Here is an 18,490-nt window from a genome sequence, read left to right on the forward strand (position 1 = left end):
ATTTCATGGTCCCCGCCCCCCTGGGGCCCGAGGGGTGGGGCCAAAACCACTAAAATTATTGCATTCTTTAAAAATCTTCTTCTTTACTCCTGGACATCAAGCAGGCAAACTGTTAGCATGAATGTAATGAGCATTGAGTCCTCTACCAAAATTGTGAAATTCATGGCCCCAGGGTCAGGGGAAAATCTTCTTCTCTGCTTCTGGATATTAAATAAACTAACTATAAATACATAGTTATGATGAGCAAGAGTGCCTCTTCCAGATTTATGAATTTTATGGCCCCAGGGTCAGGGGTTCTGTTGTTAGGGCGGGACTCTATAGATTATATAGCGAAAATGCATTTATTCTTTGAAAATCTTCTTCTCTGCTTCTGGGTATTGAATAAACTAACTAAGTACATAGTTATAATGGGCAAGAGTGCCTCTTCCAGATTTGTGAATTTTATGGCACCAGGGTCTGGGGTTCTGATGTTAGGGCGGGGCTCTATAGATTATATAGTCAAAATGCATTTATTCTTTGAACATCTTCTTCTCTGCTTCTGGGTATTAAATAAACTAACTAAGCACATAGTTATGATGAGCAAGAGTGCCTTTTTCCAAAATTGTGAATTTTATGCCAATGATCCAAGTATATATATTTATGATGAAGAAAGGTGCATCTAGCAAAATGGTTATTTTTATGCCCTGGGGGGGGGTGTACATAGTCTGAAAATAAATTAATGCTTTGAAACCTGCTCTTTGGTATTAATCAACCATTTTATGATAAAATTTGCAAAATTTTGAAATATGTGGCCCCAGTGTCAGTGGTTCTTTTGGGGTGAGGTGCACAACTGGTTAAAAAGTAGAAGAACATTTTCTCTTTGTAACTCTGTTCTACCTCTGGGTATTGAGTAAGCAGAGTATTTTTAATTATGATAAGCAATGGTGCCTCTTTCAAAATTGTGAATTTCATGGCCTCTGGTTTAAAACACGAACCAAATTTAATTGTTTGAAAGTTGTTACACAATACTCAGGTGACCTTTAAGGCCCATGGGCCTCTTGTTTGATTTAGTATTCTTGCAAACACCAAAATTGTAGAACGAATCAAAGCAATTTTTTTTACAATTAGAATTATGTAGTAATTCTTTTGATCCTTTTGAACAAGTAGGAAAAACAGACTCTAAAACAAAACAAAACCAAGTCAGTCCCTACGATGGTCAAGATCATCCGCCCAGACATCAGTTTTCAGGAGGGCAACCGGGACCCATAACGAGTCAGCCAGGGACTGGGCAGTCATTTGGTTATGTAAGTATTTTATCATTCTATATAAATACTTATATGATTTATCTGACTTGATATCTTCTTTTACTGCCTTTTATTTCAAGATTTGTTTGTAAAGCAATCGAAGACGCTGCAGTGTTTCACAAAAATTATCAATTCTTTTGAAAAGCAATTAAACCCATGCATTTTCAAAGTTTTTAGACATTTCTGAATGTATAAGGATTGATATTATCCTGATCCGAAACTAATAGATCATACCTAGAGAGCAAGATTTTGTGCAAGCTGATTTACATTTGAATTCTATACCTGAATCTTAAAAGACACAGTTTTCACAAAAAAGAATGATATTTAATGATGCAAAATGCTGGAGTGTTTACTTCCTTTCCTCTTTTTGCATAGAACAGATTATTCCATGTTATTCACTGTTTCAACATGTCCGTGTGTCCTTTTTTCTGCATTTCTACACTATTGGATCAGTCCATTTATATTCTACGAAAGGGATGAATCGCTCTTTTCGCGCCAAATGTCACTGTTTTCTTCGTGCCTCTTCTTGGATTGTTCTATTGTATGAATGGGTGTGCTTACTTCCATGAAATTAAATAAAGTTTGTCCTCTTAAGGTTCATAAACCCTGTGTCTTCTCATATAAAATGTTGCTTGAACCTTAATGATTTTCCAAAAGAAATGTCTTTTATAAGCAAAATACTGACAATTACAGCATACCTCGCGGGGCAAAATTGGACCAAAAAAAGACACTTCAACTTGGCAGATCTATTTAAGAAATGAATTTAATTTTTGAAGATTTATGAGGTTATGAACTACGACGCTTCACGCCGGTGTAACGACGAAAAGTGACCCCCGTAGAATATTGACCGGGGGTCATTTTTCTACGTAGAAATTTGACCCCCTGGTCAATATTCTACGGGGGTCACTTTTCGTCGTTACACCGGCATATTTCATGAAGCGCGTTTATTCCATAAATGGACTAGTCCAATAATAATAAGTAACGCAGTTCAACAGGTCAAGTCATGGTCTCCAGATGCATGATTCATTAAATGTATCTGTGCAGATGCACACAATAAATACGAAATAAGTGCAAGATCTTGGACTTTTCTTTCAACAAAGGTCTAAGTATTGAATTTACTTATTCACTCTCAATATATGATAGTGGCACCCCCCTCCTTTTTTTAAGAAGAAAAATTTAATGAACACACATAAATACTGTTTACTTTGAAAAGAGGAGAAAATATACTCCAACACAATGTGTATTTAATTATATCCATCTTTTAAAATGTTGATAATGCATGATTTGGTAACAGATTTTTTAATAGGTGTTACAAGGTTGCTCGAAATCAATTTAGATCCAAGGGCAGATCACTCCATATGAACCCCACCCCTCCCCCGAATAACAACCCTTTAGTATGCAGTGTAGAGATGATTCTTCTACAAGTGAAAAAATATATAAAGATTTCATTTACACAAGGTTCTTAAAATATAAAGTAAGTACATATTTTAAACCCAGAAAGATATTGTTCAAAAGGTTTATCACTCCTCATGCAGATTAGATATTGATAGATTTAGTCAGGCAAGCTTTTTAAAAAGCTGTTACTTGTATCGGTTTAATGATCAATGTAAATTGGATTTCTGCAAAAAACTATTCAGTTCAGACCTGAATTAAATCAATACCAAGAAAAATTAATTAACTACTGATAACTTTTCACTTGCATGTATTTGTCGATCCCTACTATACCTTGATTTTAGTCTACATATAACTTCCGGCTTTTGTAAACTTACTAAGTGTAAATTATCTAGAAAATGAGAAGTTTGGATAAAATTGCAAAAGTTTGTACTTAAATTTCTACAAAGGAATTGTTTTGCCTTTAAAATAAAATGATATAATGTACATATTGTAGCATTCCAGTAACACTACAGTAGTGGTGACACAACAACAGCAAGTACCGACTCGACCTCCAAAGCGAGACTGGAGCACTGGCATTTGTGGTTGTTTTGAAGATTTCGGAGACTGTATGTTTGAATTAAGCATAATTATTAACAGAACTCGAGTACTAGTTTGTGTTTTTCAATACATACATTTTTTTAAAGAAAACAAAATCACTTATATCGTATGACCCGAAAATCTTACATTACGGGGGCATAATTATGTATTTTAGCTGTTGCCTAGCAGTTATTAATGATGAGAAAAAGCATTTCTTTATTTTTTTATGTTCTGTTCATCCTTTTCTTTCATCATGCCCTCGTAAACGGATGTATATAGTTTATGCCTTGTCCGTCCGTCTGTCTATCCGTTTGTCCACAGAAACTCTAAATTTGCCCATAACTTTTGAGTGGGTGGGGCTGTGGTTTACATATTTCAAATTTTTCTTTTGGTACCACTAAAATTGACCTTGGAATTTGAGCTACTTTTTCTAAAAAAAAATACCTTACTTTTACTTTGGCCATAACTATTAAACGGTTTGTGCTAGGACTTTCATACTTTAAATGCTGTATTCTTTGTGAGATGACCGTTCATTAAAATCCAACAACTTTGACCTTTTGACATTGGTATATAGACCGAACTTCAACCTTGTCCATAACTTTTTAACTGTAAAGGCTAGGGCTTTCATACTTCAAACATGTAATCCTTATGAGAAAACCTTTCCTAAGATACTATTAAATTTGATCTTCGCCTAGGGGTTTGACCTACTTTAAAAAAAACTTTAATCTTGACCATTACTTTTGAACGTAAAAGATAGGGCTTTCATACTTCAAATATGTAATTCTTGTGATAAGTCTTTTCTTTAGTAACCAATAATTTTGACCCTTTGACCTTGACTTAGGAGTTTGACCTACTTTTAAAATACTTTAACCTTGGCCATAACCATTGAACAGGTGGTGCTAAGGCTTTCATATTTCACAATTGTATTTCTTGTGAGAAGGCCTTACTTTGAGTACATGTTTGAATTGCATTTGAGAAAGTTTAACCTACGCTATGTTGCCATACGGGGGCATAGTGTTTCACAAACACATATTCTATCAGTTAATATCATTTACCTTCATTTCCTAATTTTCTTTTTGATAATTCTCTAAAGGTTGTCTTGAACTTTTATGTCCATGTTATGTATGTTACCTGTCCCACAAACTTGGCGAGTCCTGCTGTCTACCATTCGCTTTCTGTGGACACGGGGCACTTATTCCTCTGCGTACCAAGATCCGTACAGAGAACAACATTCAGGTACGATTGATTTATATATTTTTTATATATAAGTGAATCCCCATTCCTTTAAATTATTGCGTTTTATGATAAAATTTTTGGTACTATTTGAAAATCCTCTCTTAAAATTTAATCAGGAATTTCCATCCATCATCATCTTCTACATTTATTGCCGAATTTATTAATTAAGATAAATAACATTTTAAGACCTCTAGCCATTCCCTACTTTATCTTACCTCTCTTACAGGGCAGTATCTGCGAAGACTGCTGTATGGTCTTCTTGTGTGCGAATTGTGTTATGTGTCAACTGTCACGTGAATACGATAATATTCATCGAAACCAAGAAATAATCATTCGCTAAAACTTTATTAGATTGTTGTAGAACATGAGATTTGAAATGGAATACCAAAGATTGTCTCAAAAATATAAACTAATCATATCTGATTGTTAGCTGCTTTGCCATGTGCTTTATTTGCGATTGTAAGTTTAGTTTTTTTCTTAGAATTTAATACTGTAAATCACTTTTTATTCGCGAGAACTTTATTTTCGCGTAATTACGCGAGACAGTGAGCACGCGAAAATTTCATTCTCGCGTATAATAGTATTCCTAAAGATTATATAGAGAAATATTAATAATTCGTGAAAATTATGTCTCGCTTATAAAGAGTCAATGACTCTCTCGCGAAAATAAGGTGTCGCGAAAATTTAGTGATCTACAGTATTTTATTCAGAGCGAATATGTATCCTTAATGAGGTGCAAACACTATAGTAAGATTTCGGTTTGATTATGAACAGACTCAAGCAATTCAAAAAGATATTTATATATTGATAAAAATATAATCCATTTTCACTTCCTTTTTCATGCAAAAAATAACATAACGATAAAATTAGATTTATTTGCCTTTGCACCTAGTTCAGTAAAACATGTATTTTTTGTTTTAGAGGAGGTCGTTTTCCCATCAGATTTTTTTTTCATATTTTCATATGTACAAGAATTTATTAAATCTTCTAAGAGACTAAATTAGGAACACTGTTATATTAAATATTCTATTAATATATCAAAATATTAAATGCACAATTTTTTCCAAATATTTGTACTATTTTTAAGCTGTAACAGTATGTAAATAATATGTTGGGGGGTTGTCGTCTTTTTTGAAACATAATATTGGTAAATAATACTATATTGTGAATCTTTATTTTTCATTATAATTTTATTGATTGTCATGTACAGGTATTACTACTTACTGTATCTTGACCTATTATACAAGGAGAGGGTGTACATAGACCTTGCCTGTTGCCCAATCCTTATTGAATTATTCAATAAAATATGTTTAAAGTAGATTTTGTTTGTTTGTTCGGTTTAATATTATTTTGCGTGCATTTGCTCCTCTTATGTCATAGAATATGATTATGTATATATTTCCTTTTTTACATGTATACGCGGTATTAGCAATTAACTCGTTAACAAAAATTAGTTGATTTTTCAAAAATATTAGTGTGAATTATATTTCTAAAATGATGTTAGTCATGTTATGTTATTTATATATTTCTTTTAAATTTTTTATTTATTTTTTGCAGTGTAAAAAGTAAGTTTTTAATGCACTTGTGTTCTGTTTTTATTCCGTTCAGAAAGCATCTTTCTACATAAAAATCAGCCAAGTGAAATCCTTTTAAAAAATCCTTGAAACACTCTTATTTCAAACTAAATAATGTTTTTTACAACGAGGTTTTCACATTAAGTTAAGATGCTCTCTTAAAGTCCACATCTTTCATTCTTTTTTGGAGAGAGAGAGATAAAAACAGGCATCATTTTAAAAAACAAACAAACAGAAACAAACTAAAAACACACAACAATACGGAAGCGAAAAATAACGTGAGAAAAATCTAATTTCCATGTGCTTGTTACACAAAAGATATGCAACAATTCAATTATTACAAAGATATTAGAAGCTTTACTAGGATTTAATAAGAAAAGGAAAAAAGTACATAAACGGTTTCCCAATTTCATGATACCAAAGCGATTTCTGGATTAACTAACGTCCATCAATAAGTTAAAATTTCGTTTTAAGGAATTTACTGCACAATTTCTACTTTCTTTTTTAAAAAGTTTATAAATCGATTTATTAAAAACTATAATTTCTAAATTTATTAAAAGCAAAAATGTGTTTTCTGTTCGAATCTTTCTAACATGTCATCAATTTTTCATTCTTCTTGGAAAAATTGCTAAGACATAGAAATACTTTGTTACACCATGCATTTAATAAAATGTAATGCATTAACGAAAAAATGCAATTTATGATACATGTACATGTAACAGGGTTATGGTTTGGTAAATAATAAAAACGTCTGTCAGGGTGCGCACTGTTCATTAATAGTAATAGGAATAATAATATTCACTATTGCCCAGAAATAAATAATAACAATATCGAGATTATCATATAAACATTAATGCACAATTCAATATTATACATAATACTGCATAAAGGGAGGTAACTCTTACATTCATTACACATCTTGACATAATACAATACTCCCTTAGAATTTACATTTGTGCATACAATTAAAATACTTTACAACAAAATATGCATTTCTATTAAAGCTATAATCTCTTCATAGACATTACAGTGTATATGCGTTTTACTAATGAACAATAGATCACAAAAACAATAGCATACCATTCTGAGGGAATGAGCAAGCTCCCGTGGTTTATCAATTCATACAGTATATGGCTGGGAGTCTAGATGATAACTATAAATTATCATAGACTTTATGTAATTCTCTTATCATAAAATACATATGTACATATTATCTGAATCATAAAAATACACTAGCTTCAATTCTAATAACAAAGTAAAAATCTGACTTCCAAAATCTCTTTCTTGCTGTGCAAAAGTGCTTTGGAAATTAATATTGCAAGAATTTCAGATTTCACATTTAATTAAAATATATTATAGATATGTTAAAGTTTGTAAATAGATATAAGCTTACCAAAGATGAAGAGAGTCTCAGTCAGTAGGTCAAATTCTGTCATACACAAAATCAACAGGACCTCTCTACAAACACTCTGGACAAAGAATGACCAGAAAAACCATGAACATTTGAAGGGAATTTAATAAACCAAGAAAACACAAGAACACAATACTAAAACCCAATAGAAACAAAGAACTTATGAGACTTATGGCCTTGACCTTAATTATAACCCTAAAGGCAAATAAGAGGGTAGCACTGTATGTTACACCTGAATGACCATAAACTTATAATCTAATAAGCTGAAATAGAAATATATACAAAGTACAGGTACTGTGAGTAATAAGCTCACTAGATGATACCTCCCGCCTCCCATTATGTCCATGTTTTACGGTAACGTGTAAAGAGGAATAACTCGTGGTATCTAATGTTATTCAGAAGCCGCCATATCTCACGTCATGGGTAAGAATATAATGACAATGTCCATGTTTTCCTATGGGAAACCTAAAATACGTGTCGGATCAAAAAGTAAAATAGGAGATGCACAATGGCAATATGTAATAAAGATTCTGTGAAAGTTTCTTTAAATTTCACTCAGTGGTATAAGAGGAGTTGCGGATAAGAGATGGGTACCCCAAAACGTAACAGACGGACGGACGGACATCCCGATTACTACGAGTATATACCCTCCCACTTTCAAGCGGGGGGTATAATAAGATACAAAATAATTTGATATTTATTAATTAATAAGAAATCAATTAATAAATCATCACTCTTACATACATCTAGTTTAATTTTCATAAAGACGTGGGAAACTTAAAAATAACTAAACAAGTTCAAGTGTCGACAAGTTTTCAATCATTTTAATTCACACAGAGCCTTTTAGATTCTGAAATAAGCAGTTATGTCTTCATGCACCGGAGTACTTTTTCCAAATTTAATAAATAATAGAAACATGGTGAAACTGTAAAGAACTTCTCTCAAACTGACTGCAGATTTACCCTCTCCTAAGCAATATAAAAAAACTTTTCTTTTGCAAGAAAATGAGAAAAAAAATCACAAGTGAATTTGAATTAACCATACGGTTCATGTAAAAAATAATTTTATCAGGAATCAGTTACAAGTAACTACACTAGAACTCATGGAAATATGTACAGTGGAGCTTCATTTATCGCTTTGGTTCCTAGTCAATTTGTCCGGATATGTGAAGCGTCCGGATATCTGAATTACCAGTTAAAACAAGACAAAATCACATTAAAAAATTCCGTTCCGATGCAAAATCGTCCAGATACTGAAGAGTCCGGATATCTGAAGGTCCACTGTATAAAGAAAATGGCTTCTACAATAGAATACCCATGGCATTAATTTGCAAAACCTTTTAGACACTTACACCGCGTCTTCAATACGGTTTAATGCTTTCTTAATTTCAAGTCTGAAAATGCAAGCTTTGTTTCCAGTGTTCTATATTTGTTTGCCCATGCTGTTCCTGGTCTCACATAATGATGTCACCCGTGCACTCTTTCTGCATAAAGCTGCAATTATTATTGCAATGAGTTAATCTTGGTTACCTGTAGAAGCATTATGTCGGAGGGTTCATTGGGTATGTGTGTCTGAGAACTAATCTTTTTGATATAAACTGTAATTTTGAAAAATCAAAATGATTAAACATTTGTGTTTTTTGGTTTAATTTGGAAAAAAAAAGTAATTTGTTAGTTATGTTAGCGTAAGTGTCAAATTGAACTGACTTGAGCATTAAGTTCAGCAATTGCTTTCTTGATTTATCATTAAGGGATATTTTTATATTAACCAAATGATATATTTCTGATACTTTATCTTATTGGTATTATGAGAATGGATGGTATGGTATTTTTAAATTGTATCATATTTTAACATCATCAAAAGTTAACCAATAACTCGTTTTTTGTTTTGGTTTTTTTTTTCTGTTTAAATTAGGATGATACATCTTATCTAGATAAAGTAGTGAGAAAAGCAGCGTTATTATTTTACCGTTTTCTAAAAAAAAATATATAATACAAGAAGCCTTCTTGTTGACTTAGAAATTCATGAACGATAAAAATGTGAAATATTATTTTAAAATACTAAGAATCATTCTAGAATGGTTGACGTCAATATATAAAAATCAATATTAACCACATGAAAATAATGTGGTAGTTCTTCAATGTTGTGGTACCATGAGCATATTTAAAAAGAGGGAAGAACAAATGAAAGATATTAAAGAAATAATTAAAGCAAATACATGAGTGTATTCTCAGTCTTAACAGGAAAAAAAGGCACTGAGCCCGGCATTTCAAGTTCAAAAGTTCAGCCTTATGAAGGACCTGGACCTCCACCTCAGTACTCGTGACATTCTGGCCCCGTCACCAGTCAACCGGGACCTGCACAGCCGTACGGTTACGTGAGCATTTGTTATTTTGTTTCAACTTGATTTGTAAATATTCATCGTAATATAGGCCCAACTCATGCTTGAAGATAAGAAGATAGTTATTTAAATTATGGGCTTATAAAATTGCCGGCGCCCGTGTAACATTATAGAGATAAAGTTTGTAAATCGTAAAACACTAATATTATTCAATTCGAAGTCTAAAGGAAGCATTTGAGTTGTAAAAATTGCCGTAGTGAGGGGGGACCATGTCAGAAAGAAGGAAGTCCTAGAATGCATATAAAAAATATATCAGACATATTGTACAGTATATGATGCTAGCATTAAGAACTGGCGTTAAGAAAAGTAATTTGTTCCCTCACCAGGGGACGCAAGTCTCTCTATGCCTTCGCCAACCCTTCCCAACCCTGAGATTTACACGTATCACATCTCATTTCTAAAGAATTTATTAAATAATATAGTGAATAGGTAGTGGGTCAGATTTCCGTGGGGGTAATTTTTCTTTTTTGTTTTCTTTTTTTTTTTTTTTTTTTTTACATACATATTAGTGTAAAATTATGTAATAACACTTGTGTAACACCTGTTAACCAATGTATTTAAAGTAATGTTATATGTGGCAATATATGCAATGTATAAGCCAATAACGGTACTTCTTTTCGGCAGCGCGATGAAGATTCCGATAAACTTTTGCACCAGCTGTGACGTATCGGAAATGACGTATGATAAAAGGAGAAGTTATTATTGCCAATATCTTAGTAATTAAAGACAGGTTCAATTCAATTGTAGCTATCTTTAAATCAATTATACCTATCTTCAATTCATTGCATTTTTACCTATCCTCAAATCATCTGTACCTACCTTCAAATGAATTAAAGATAGGTATAATTGAATTGTATCTATCTCTAATTCATTTGAAGATAGATACAATTGATTTAAAAATAGGTACAATTTATTTGAAGACAGGTACAATTATTTGAAGATAGGAACACATATTTGAATATATGTTAATTCGGCGTTCCGTAATAAGCTGCGCATCCATTGCCAATCGCATGAAAAAGGCACTGTGTTAAAGATGGCAGAAATGACACCTATTGATTAAATTAATGTATAATATGTAAAAGGTTACAAAACACGCCTCAATTCTCTGCACGACGTCAATGCCTTTTTTGTTTAAGACTCTTCATAAGTAGCCAACGTTGAATGATTGATTTAACAAACATCAAACTCTTCAGTTGTCTGCAGTCTTTTTTGATTGAGTGAATTAATTTTTTTTTTTTTTTTTTTTTTTTTTTTTTTTTTTACATTTTATTGAATTTTAAAATCATTTTTTCACTGGTTGTAAAGTATCTTATCAATTGCCTAATCAACACAAGAATGCACATACAAAGCGCTCTCTCTCAGGCTTGGGAACGTGTGCGCTAGATGCATATTTAAATTCTTATTTTCTGAAAATGTGTTGACTGATTTCAGAAAATCAAAAACAAGAACATTTTAAACCCAGAATGAACGTCAGAATTCGATAACACTTTCCAGGAAAACGAAAAACGAAACACCCATCTTTTTTAATTACAAAGTTAATAGATCCAAAGGCACATGAAGTATGGATCGATAGCCCCACCCCAACTTTAATTTACAAAAATGTAAATTTAAAGATCTTATATTTTCATGAAATTATTAAATTTATCCATATGTACCTCTTTGACGTTTGGAGAATGGCCTTGTACACGGCCAATCTTTAAACGTAAAAAAAGTAATCTGCTTGCACAGAACGATGTATATAGATTAATTTAGGCATATCGACATATGATAATTTTCTTTTAAAAGAGGTTGTTTTAAAAAAAAGAAATTGCACCAAGAGCAAAGAAAAAAAGATCTTAAAAATTAATAATCTATATCATTCAATCGACCACTCCAGCACCAAACTTTCACAATTTTGGAAGAAACAATCAAAAGTGGTGGTGGTGGGGGTATGCCATTAGCAATATTGGTCACCCTTTCACTTTTGATGCTTCTGCTAAAATTAGAGGGAAATTTGTGGACACATACAGAAAAGTTAGGTCACCTGGAGGCTAATCACTGAGTTAACTTATTAATTTTTAATATCTTTTTTCCCCCTTAGGCAATTTCCATATAAAAAAAAATCCTCTTTTAAAAGAAAATCATTATATGTCGATTTGATATGCCTAAATTTATACAGATGCATTTTATTTACATCAATAATTCTTCCATGATATCAAGGCCATTTTTAATCTTTGCGAAATATGCTCTAATTAAAACTCAAGGACATCATGAACATGACATCATGAACATGACTTTATCTCTCACTAGATCTATTTCATTCGAGAGGTTCTGGAATTGTTTTATTTTTTTCTTCAAAAATTAATATGAAAATGAAAATTATTTTTCTTTTAAATTTTTTAAAATCATAATATTCCCTTTCTACATTGTTGTTTTACACCATCTTAAACTTTATTCTTTATCAGATCGATTAGATGGTTTTTTTTTTCATATGTTTCTGGTCTTATCAAACAACGTCACGTATGCTTATCAGATAGCCCTTCCTGCATAAAATCATATTTGATGCATTGGTTTACCTTAGTTACCTGTAAGCAATATGGCGGACGGACAATCAGGTTTGTACGTCTTATTTTAAAAATCCTGGTATATTTGCTAAATAAAATGTTCATCAGTGAAACATTTGAAATTAATATGGACGGTAAAAAGATTTTTTTTTAAAAAAAACTTTTTTTTAGTTAAGCGTTTTTTTGCATCCGATGTTATCTTTAAATCAAATCGCTCTTTTTTTGCAATGATTTTTTTTGAAAATTTGATTTTTTACAAAATTAAAAACTTCGTTTTAACAAATAAAAAAGAATGGCCTTGAAAATGAAGAAAGACCCGAATCCTGACCTAAATTTTATTGTAAAGAACAAAGTACAGTTTCAATACAAATTTAATCCTGTATATTTCTATAATAATACAAAAGTGATGTACGAAATTAATTTTTTTTTCAATTATAGGAAATCTCCCATATATTTACATCCACTGAATATTTTCTCCTTTATTTCTTAAGAAAACCCATTGCGTTAATCACTGCATGAACTACATTAGGCATTTCACCTGTACAGATTTCTTTATCAGTGGCTGTTCCATCAATGAAACGTATAAAGACGTTCGCATCAGTAATACAATAATTAATCTTTTTAATCTAACTTTAAATGATTATTTAAACAGATATAAATACATACATAAACAATAAAATGTCTTCCTTTGTTTGTTATTACTTGAATTAACGGTCGTAGCTATTGCAGAAAAAAATTACATAACCCTTACGCGGGTTATGTATTTTTTCTGCAACAGCTGCTTCCGTTAATTCCAGTAATAACAAACAAAAAAATCATTTTATTGTTTAAATGACTTCCTACATGCTAATTGTGACGTCATTGGCTTGTGCAATTAACTTTGAAAAAGCAAAATTTAGACATCAATTTTCAGTGGAATTTTCTTCAGAAAACATGCATGCATCGCCAACAAAGATTTTGGGATATATGATTTTTCAAAGCAGTTTACATAAAACATCCTGAAATTGAAGTGGGCGGCGGTGGCAGATATTATTTTTTAAAGAAAAATAAGCACAGAAATTAGTCATTCTGAGGCTTTTCTGCATTAAACTTATAAATAAATACCAAATTAATGACGTCATATTTCCACAATGGTCCCCCTTTATGCAATATTTTTTAATGATTTATTATTTTCATTTACTCAACTCTTGTTAAAGCCAATATCATAACTTTTTAAGAACATTAAACTTTTAGGGCACAATAAAGCCCAAACCGTTCCTTCTTCTTTCAAGAAAAATCAGAGCGCAGACTTAAAGCTTAGTTTTTCACAATGAAATTTATTTAGTAATTCGTTTGGTTCTCAAGTAGGAAAAACGGAGTCTAAACCTCCCATTGGTTCCCCACATCAAAACCAAGTCCATCCCTACGATGGTCAAGATCCTCCACCCGGTTACAGTGGCCCTCAGTTTTCAGGGGGACAACCCGGACCCATAACGAGTCAGCCAGGGGCTGGGCAGTCATTTGGTTACGTAAGTATTTTATCATTCTATATAAACACTTGTATGATTTATCTGATTCGATATCTTCTTTTATTGCCTTTTGTTTGTAAAAAAAATCGATGACGCTGCAGTGTTTCACAAAAATTATCAATTATTTTGAAAAGCATTTAAACCCATGCATTTTCAACGTTCTTTAGACATTTCTGAATGTATACAGTGTAATTGCATCATATCGGTTAAATGATCAATGTAAATTGGATTTCTGAAAATAATGAGTTCATACCTTCATTAAATCAAGACCTAGAAAATTGACTATTGATGCTTAAATTTTTCGATCCCTGTTTGTACCTTGATTTTAGTCTACATATAACTTTCGGCTTTTGTAAACTTACTAGGTTTAAAGATACGAATTATTTAGAAAATAAGTTTGGATAAAACTGCAGAAGTTAATACTTATTTTTTTACACAGAAATTATTTGGCCTTTATATGATGTTGTACATTTACATATTGTAGCATTCCACAAGCAACACTACAGTAGTGGTGACACAACAACAGCAAGTACCAACTCGACCTCCAAAACGAGGCTGGAGCACTGGAATATGTGGTTGTTTTGAAGATTTCGGATCCTGTATGTTTGAATTTAGCATAATTATTAACAAATGGAGTACTAGCTTGTGTTTTTCAATACATACATTTAACGGGTATTTAAAGAAAATAAATTTACGAATATAGTATGGGCCTAAAATCTTGGATTAAGGGGGCATTATTACAATGTTGTCTAGCAGTTATTAATGACAAAAGGCATTGAATTCGCTACATGTATTTTGTTGTTTAACTTTATCCTTGGTCATAATTGTTTGAACGGTAAGGGCTAGTGCTTTCATACTTCATATATGTAATCCTTGTGACAAGACCTTTCTTAGGATATCAACAATTTATAGCTTTTGACCTTCACCTAGGTGTTTGACCTAGTTTCAATAAACTTGAACTTTGGCCATAACTTTTGAACGGTTATAGCTAAGACTTTCATAATTCAAATATGTAATCCTTGTGACAAATCCTTTCTTTAGAAACCAACGACTTTGACCCTGACCTAGGAGTTTGGCCTACTTTTAGAAATTAACCTTGCCCATAACCTCTAAACAGGCGGTGATAGGGCTTCCATATTTCACAAGAATTGTATTTCTTGTTAGATGGCCTTACTTAAAGTACCATCTTATTTGGTTTGCATTTGAGAAAGTTTAACCTTTGCTATGTTGCCATACAGCGGAATCAGTGTTTTACAAATATATCTTGCATTTTTTAATGTCATTTACTCCCTTTATCTTATTTCCTTGTCTAAAGGTTGTGCTGTGATTTTATGTCCATCGTGTTATGTATGTTACCTGTCCAACAAACTTGGCGAGTCATGCTGTCTGCCTTTTGCCATCGCAGGACATGGGGCACTTATTCCTCTGCGCACCAAGATCCGTGCAGAGAACAACATTCATGTAAGATCGATTTATATAAGTGACTGTTGAATTTCCATTCCTTTAAACTACCGTGTTTTATAATAAAATATTTTTGGTCTTCCCTTTAAAATTGATCAGGAAATTTCCTATCCTTGTCTTCCACAATTATTGCTGAATTATTTTATTTATTAAGATATATCATACTTTAAGACATCTAACCATTCCCATTTTTATCTTACCTCGTTTACAGGGCAGTATCTGCGAGGACTGCTGTATGGTCTTATGGTGTTCACAGTGTGTCATGTGTCAACTGTCTCGTGAATACGATAACATCCAGCTGAACCAAGAACTAACCATTCGTTAAAACATGTATAATTTTGTAGAACATGGGATTTAAAATGGAATACCAAAGTTTGTCTCAAAGTTATAAACTAACCATATCTGATTGTTAGCTGCTTTGTCATGTGCGTCATTTGCGATTGTATGTTCAGTTTTTTTTCTTAGAAATTAATATTTTATTCAGAGCAAACATGTATCCTTTAGGATATACGCAAGGTACCTTACCTACTGAAAATTTATCAAGATATTCTTAAATTAAGATTATAGTGCCATCAGATGTTCATAGACAAAATATCAGCTTGCATTACCAGGGGTTTTTGGAAGATATCAAATTATGAAAATTTTTGCATTATTCAAAGAAATATATACAAAAATTACGAAACATATTCCAGATTTTTTTTTCCATTTTTCCATCAACAAAAAATGTTTTAGAACAGGTCTACAAATCTATATATAGACATTAAAAGTATTGCACACAGGTCCTTCCTTTAGTGGAACTCTTCAACTCCAGGGAAGAGCCCAATTAAGTTCAAACTACGTTGCGTATGACCTTAATGAGGTGCCAAAACTATTGTGGAATGTCGATTTGACTATGAACGGACTCCAGCGATTCAAAACGATATTTTTAGATTGATAAATATATTATCCAATTTTACTTCCTTTTTATGCAAAAAATTTCATAACGATAAAATTATACATGTATTTCTACTGCGTTTGCACCTGTTTCAGAAAAGCATGTGTGTTTGCATTTAGAGGATGTGGTTTTTCCCATCAGATTCTGTTTGTACGGTTTAATATTATTTTACGTGCATTTGCTTCTTTAATTTTATAGAATATAATTATGTATATATTTCATAATTTTTTTTACATGTATATTAGCAATTATCTCATTAAAAAATTAGTTGATTTTTCAAAAATATTAATATGAATTATAATTTCTGAAATGGTGTAAGTCATGTTATTTTATTTCATTTATTTATTTGCAGTGTTTATGGTAAGGTTTAAATGCACTTGTGTTCTGTTTTTATTCCGTTCTTAAAGTATCTTTCTACATAAAAATCGGCCAAGTGTGTAAACCATTTCTAAAAGCCAAGATTAAAATTTCTTTAACAAAAAAAAATCCTTAAAACACTCTTCTTTAACTTCAAACTTAAATAAATTTTGCACAACGAGGTTTTCACATTATTTTTAGACGCTCTCTTAATGTCTACATCTTTGCTTCTTCTTGGAGAGAGAGAAAGAGAGAGAGATGAAAATAGGCATCGTTTAAAAACAGAAACAAACTTAAACACATTATATACTACGGAAACGAAAAATAGCATGAGAAAAACCTAATTTCCATATGTTTGTTAAGCATAAGATATACAATTTATTATTATACGGTTGTACACTTATTACAAAAATATTAGAAGCTTTTGCAGGATTTAACTAAAGCGATTTCTTGATTAACAAATGTCCATCATAACTTATATTATACACTTATAATAACAACGATATTGTTTCTGTAATAAAAGAAAATTCGTTAACAAAATCTGATTTTTTAAAGAATATTCAGTTTAAAGCTTTTATACCATAACAAAATACAAATTTTTGAGTTGCAAAAAGGAGATTCTTTCAAGAATTGTTTTTGACAATTTAAAGTAATTAAAAAATTACCAACCTTGCACATTTATTCCAGAGGAAGAATCAATAACTCGATGTCACGGACCAATGATTCTACCACAACGGAAATATAAAAAAAATCCTTCCGTAATATATTTATGATACGACAATAACAGGCAAACATTCTCTCTCCTTAAGATCCCTAAAATATTTAAAAATAACTGCACTTGATTTCCTTTTTCGGAATTTTAAGTCTTTCACTTTTTTTGAAATGATGCTTAAATGATCGTAAGAATAAAATCTCCATCAATCACACAATTTGTTCTTTTGTAAAGACCTGCTTGCTAAGTTCAATTTCTCAAGATGTTTCGTTTCGAGGAATTTTATGCACAATTTCTACTTTCTTTTTTAAAAAGGTTTATAAAGCGATTCATTAAAATGCATTTATATATTCATTGAAAACAAAACTATTTTTCTGTTTGAATCTTCCTAACATGTCATAAATTTTCCTTCAGTTTACTAAAACCCTTGAGGACATAAAACACTTTGTTACACCATGCATTTAGTTAAATGTAGAATGCCATATGCATTAACGGGAAAATGCAATTATTTATGAAACATTCACATCTAGTTTAGTTTACTTCAAGACGTGAGAAACTTTTTTAAAAAAATTAACTAAACAAGTACAAGTGTCGACAACTTTTCAATCATTCAGAGCGTTTTAAGATTTTGGAGTAATCATTTGTGTTTTTATGCACCAGAGTATTTTTCCAAAATCAAATCAAATCAAATTAAACACGGTGAAATTGTAAAAAACTTTGAATTCGAGGTCTTCTCACAAACAGACTGCAGATTTACTCTTTCCTAGAGTATATTTGAAAGAATAAATTCGCTTTTGCCAGAAATTCGGGAAAACTATTAATAAATAAATTCACATTAACCTTAAAGTTCATGTAAAAAATATATCATAAATCAGTTAACTATACTAGAAATATGTGCAAAGATAATGGCTTCATGAACAAGTGAAAACACAACATTTCAATACCCATAGCATTAATTTGCAAATCCTTTTTAGACACTTACACCGCGTCTTCAATACGGTCTAATGCCTTCTTAATCTCAAGTCTGTAAATGCAAATTTTGTTTTCAATGTTCAATATTTGTTTGCTCATGCTGTTCCTGGTCTCACATAATGATGTC

General features: G+C 31.6%; 2 protein-coding genes across 3 annotated transcripts; both read left to right on the forward strand.

Moving 5' to 3' along the window:
• Positions 1-1,107: 1,107 nt before the first annotated feature.
• LOC134231556 (cornifelin homolog B-like) lies at positions 1,108-5,562 on the forward strand (the record flags this gene model as incomplete). Its single annotated transcript, XM_062713519.1, has 4 exons — positions 1,108-1,283; positions 3,172-3,283; positions 4,348-4,490; positions 4,717-5,562. Coding segments are annotated over 4 exons (545 nt in total), but the record flags the coding sequence as incomplete, so codon positions are not given.
• A 6,831-nt stretch (positions 5,563-12,393) lies between these two features.
• LOC134231552 (cornifelin homolog) lies at positions 12,394-16,573 on the forward strand. Of its 2 annotated transcripts, none has more exons than XM_062713515.1 (5): positions 12,394-12,470; positions 13,764-13,927; positions 14,412-14,526; positions 15,243-15,388; positions 15,600-16,573. In XM_062713515.1, the coding sequence occupies exons 1-5, from the start codon at positions 12,452-12,454 to the stop codon at positions 15,711-15,713; spliced, it is 558 nt and encodes a 185-aa protein (XP_062569499.1). In that variant the 5' UTR covers positions 12,394-12,451; the 3' UTR covers positions 15,714-16,573. The 2 variants fall into 2 exon arrangements, with proteins under 2 accessions (XP_062569499.1, XP_062569500.1); XM_062713516.1 differs by having other exon boundaries at positions 12,420-12,470; positions 13,767-13,927.
• The last annotated feature ends 1,917 nt before the right edge of the window (positions 16,574-18,490 follow it).

This window comes from Saccostrea cucullata, unplaced genomic scaffold (genome assembly GCF_032062105.1).
Source record: "Saccostrea cucullata isolate Sc308-1 unplaced genomic scaffold, CSIRO_AGI_Scuc_v1 ctg4479, whole genome shotgun sequence".
Classification (NCBI taxonomy): Eukaryota; Metazoa; Mollusca; class Bivalvia; order Ostreida; family Ostreidae; genus Saccostrea; species Saccostrea cuccullata.

Excerpts from the sequence above, each read along its gene's own strand:
- LOC134231552 (XM_062713515.1), top strand. Across the intron at positions 14,527-15,242 it reads TTTTGAAGATTTCGGATCCT|GTTGTGCTGTGATTTTATGT; the intron begins GTATGTTTGAAT and ends CCTTGTCTAAAG. Across the intron at positions 15,389-15,599 it reads GTGCAGAGAACAACATTCAT|GGCAGTATCTGCGAGGACTG; the intron begins GTAAGATCGATT and ends CCTCGTTTACAG.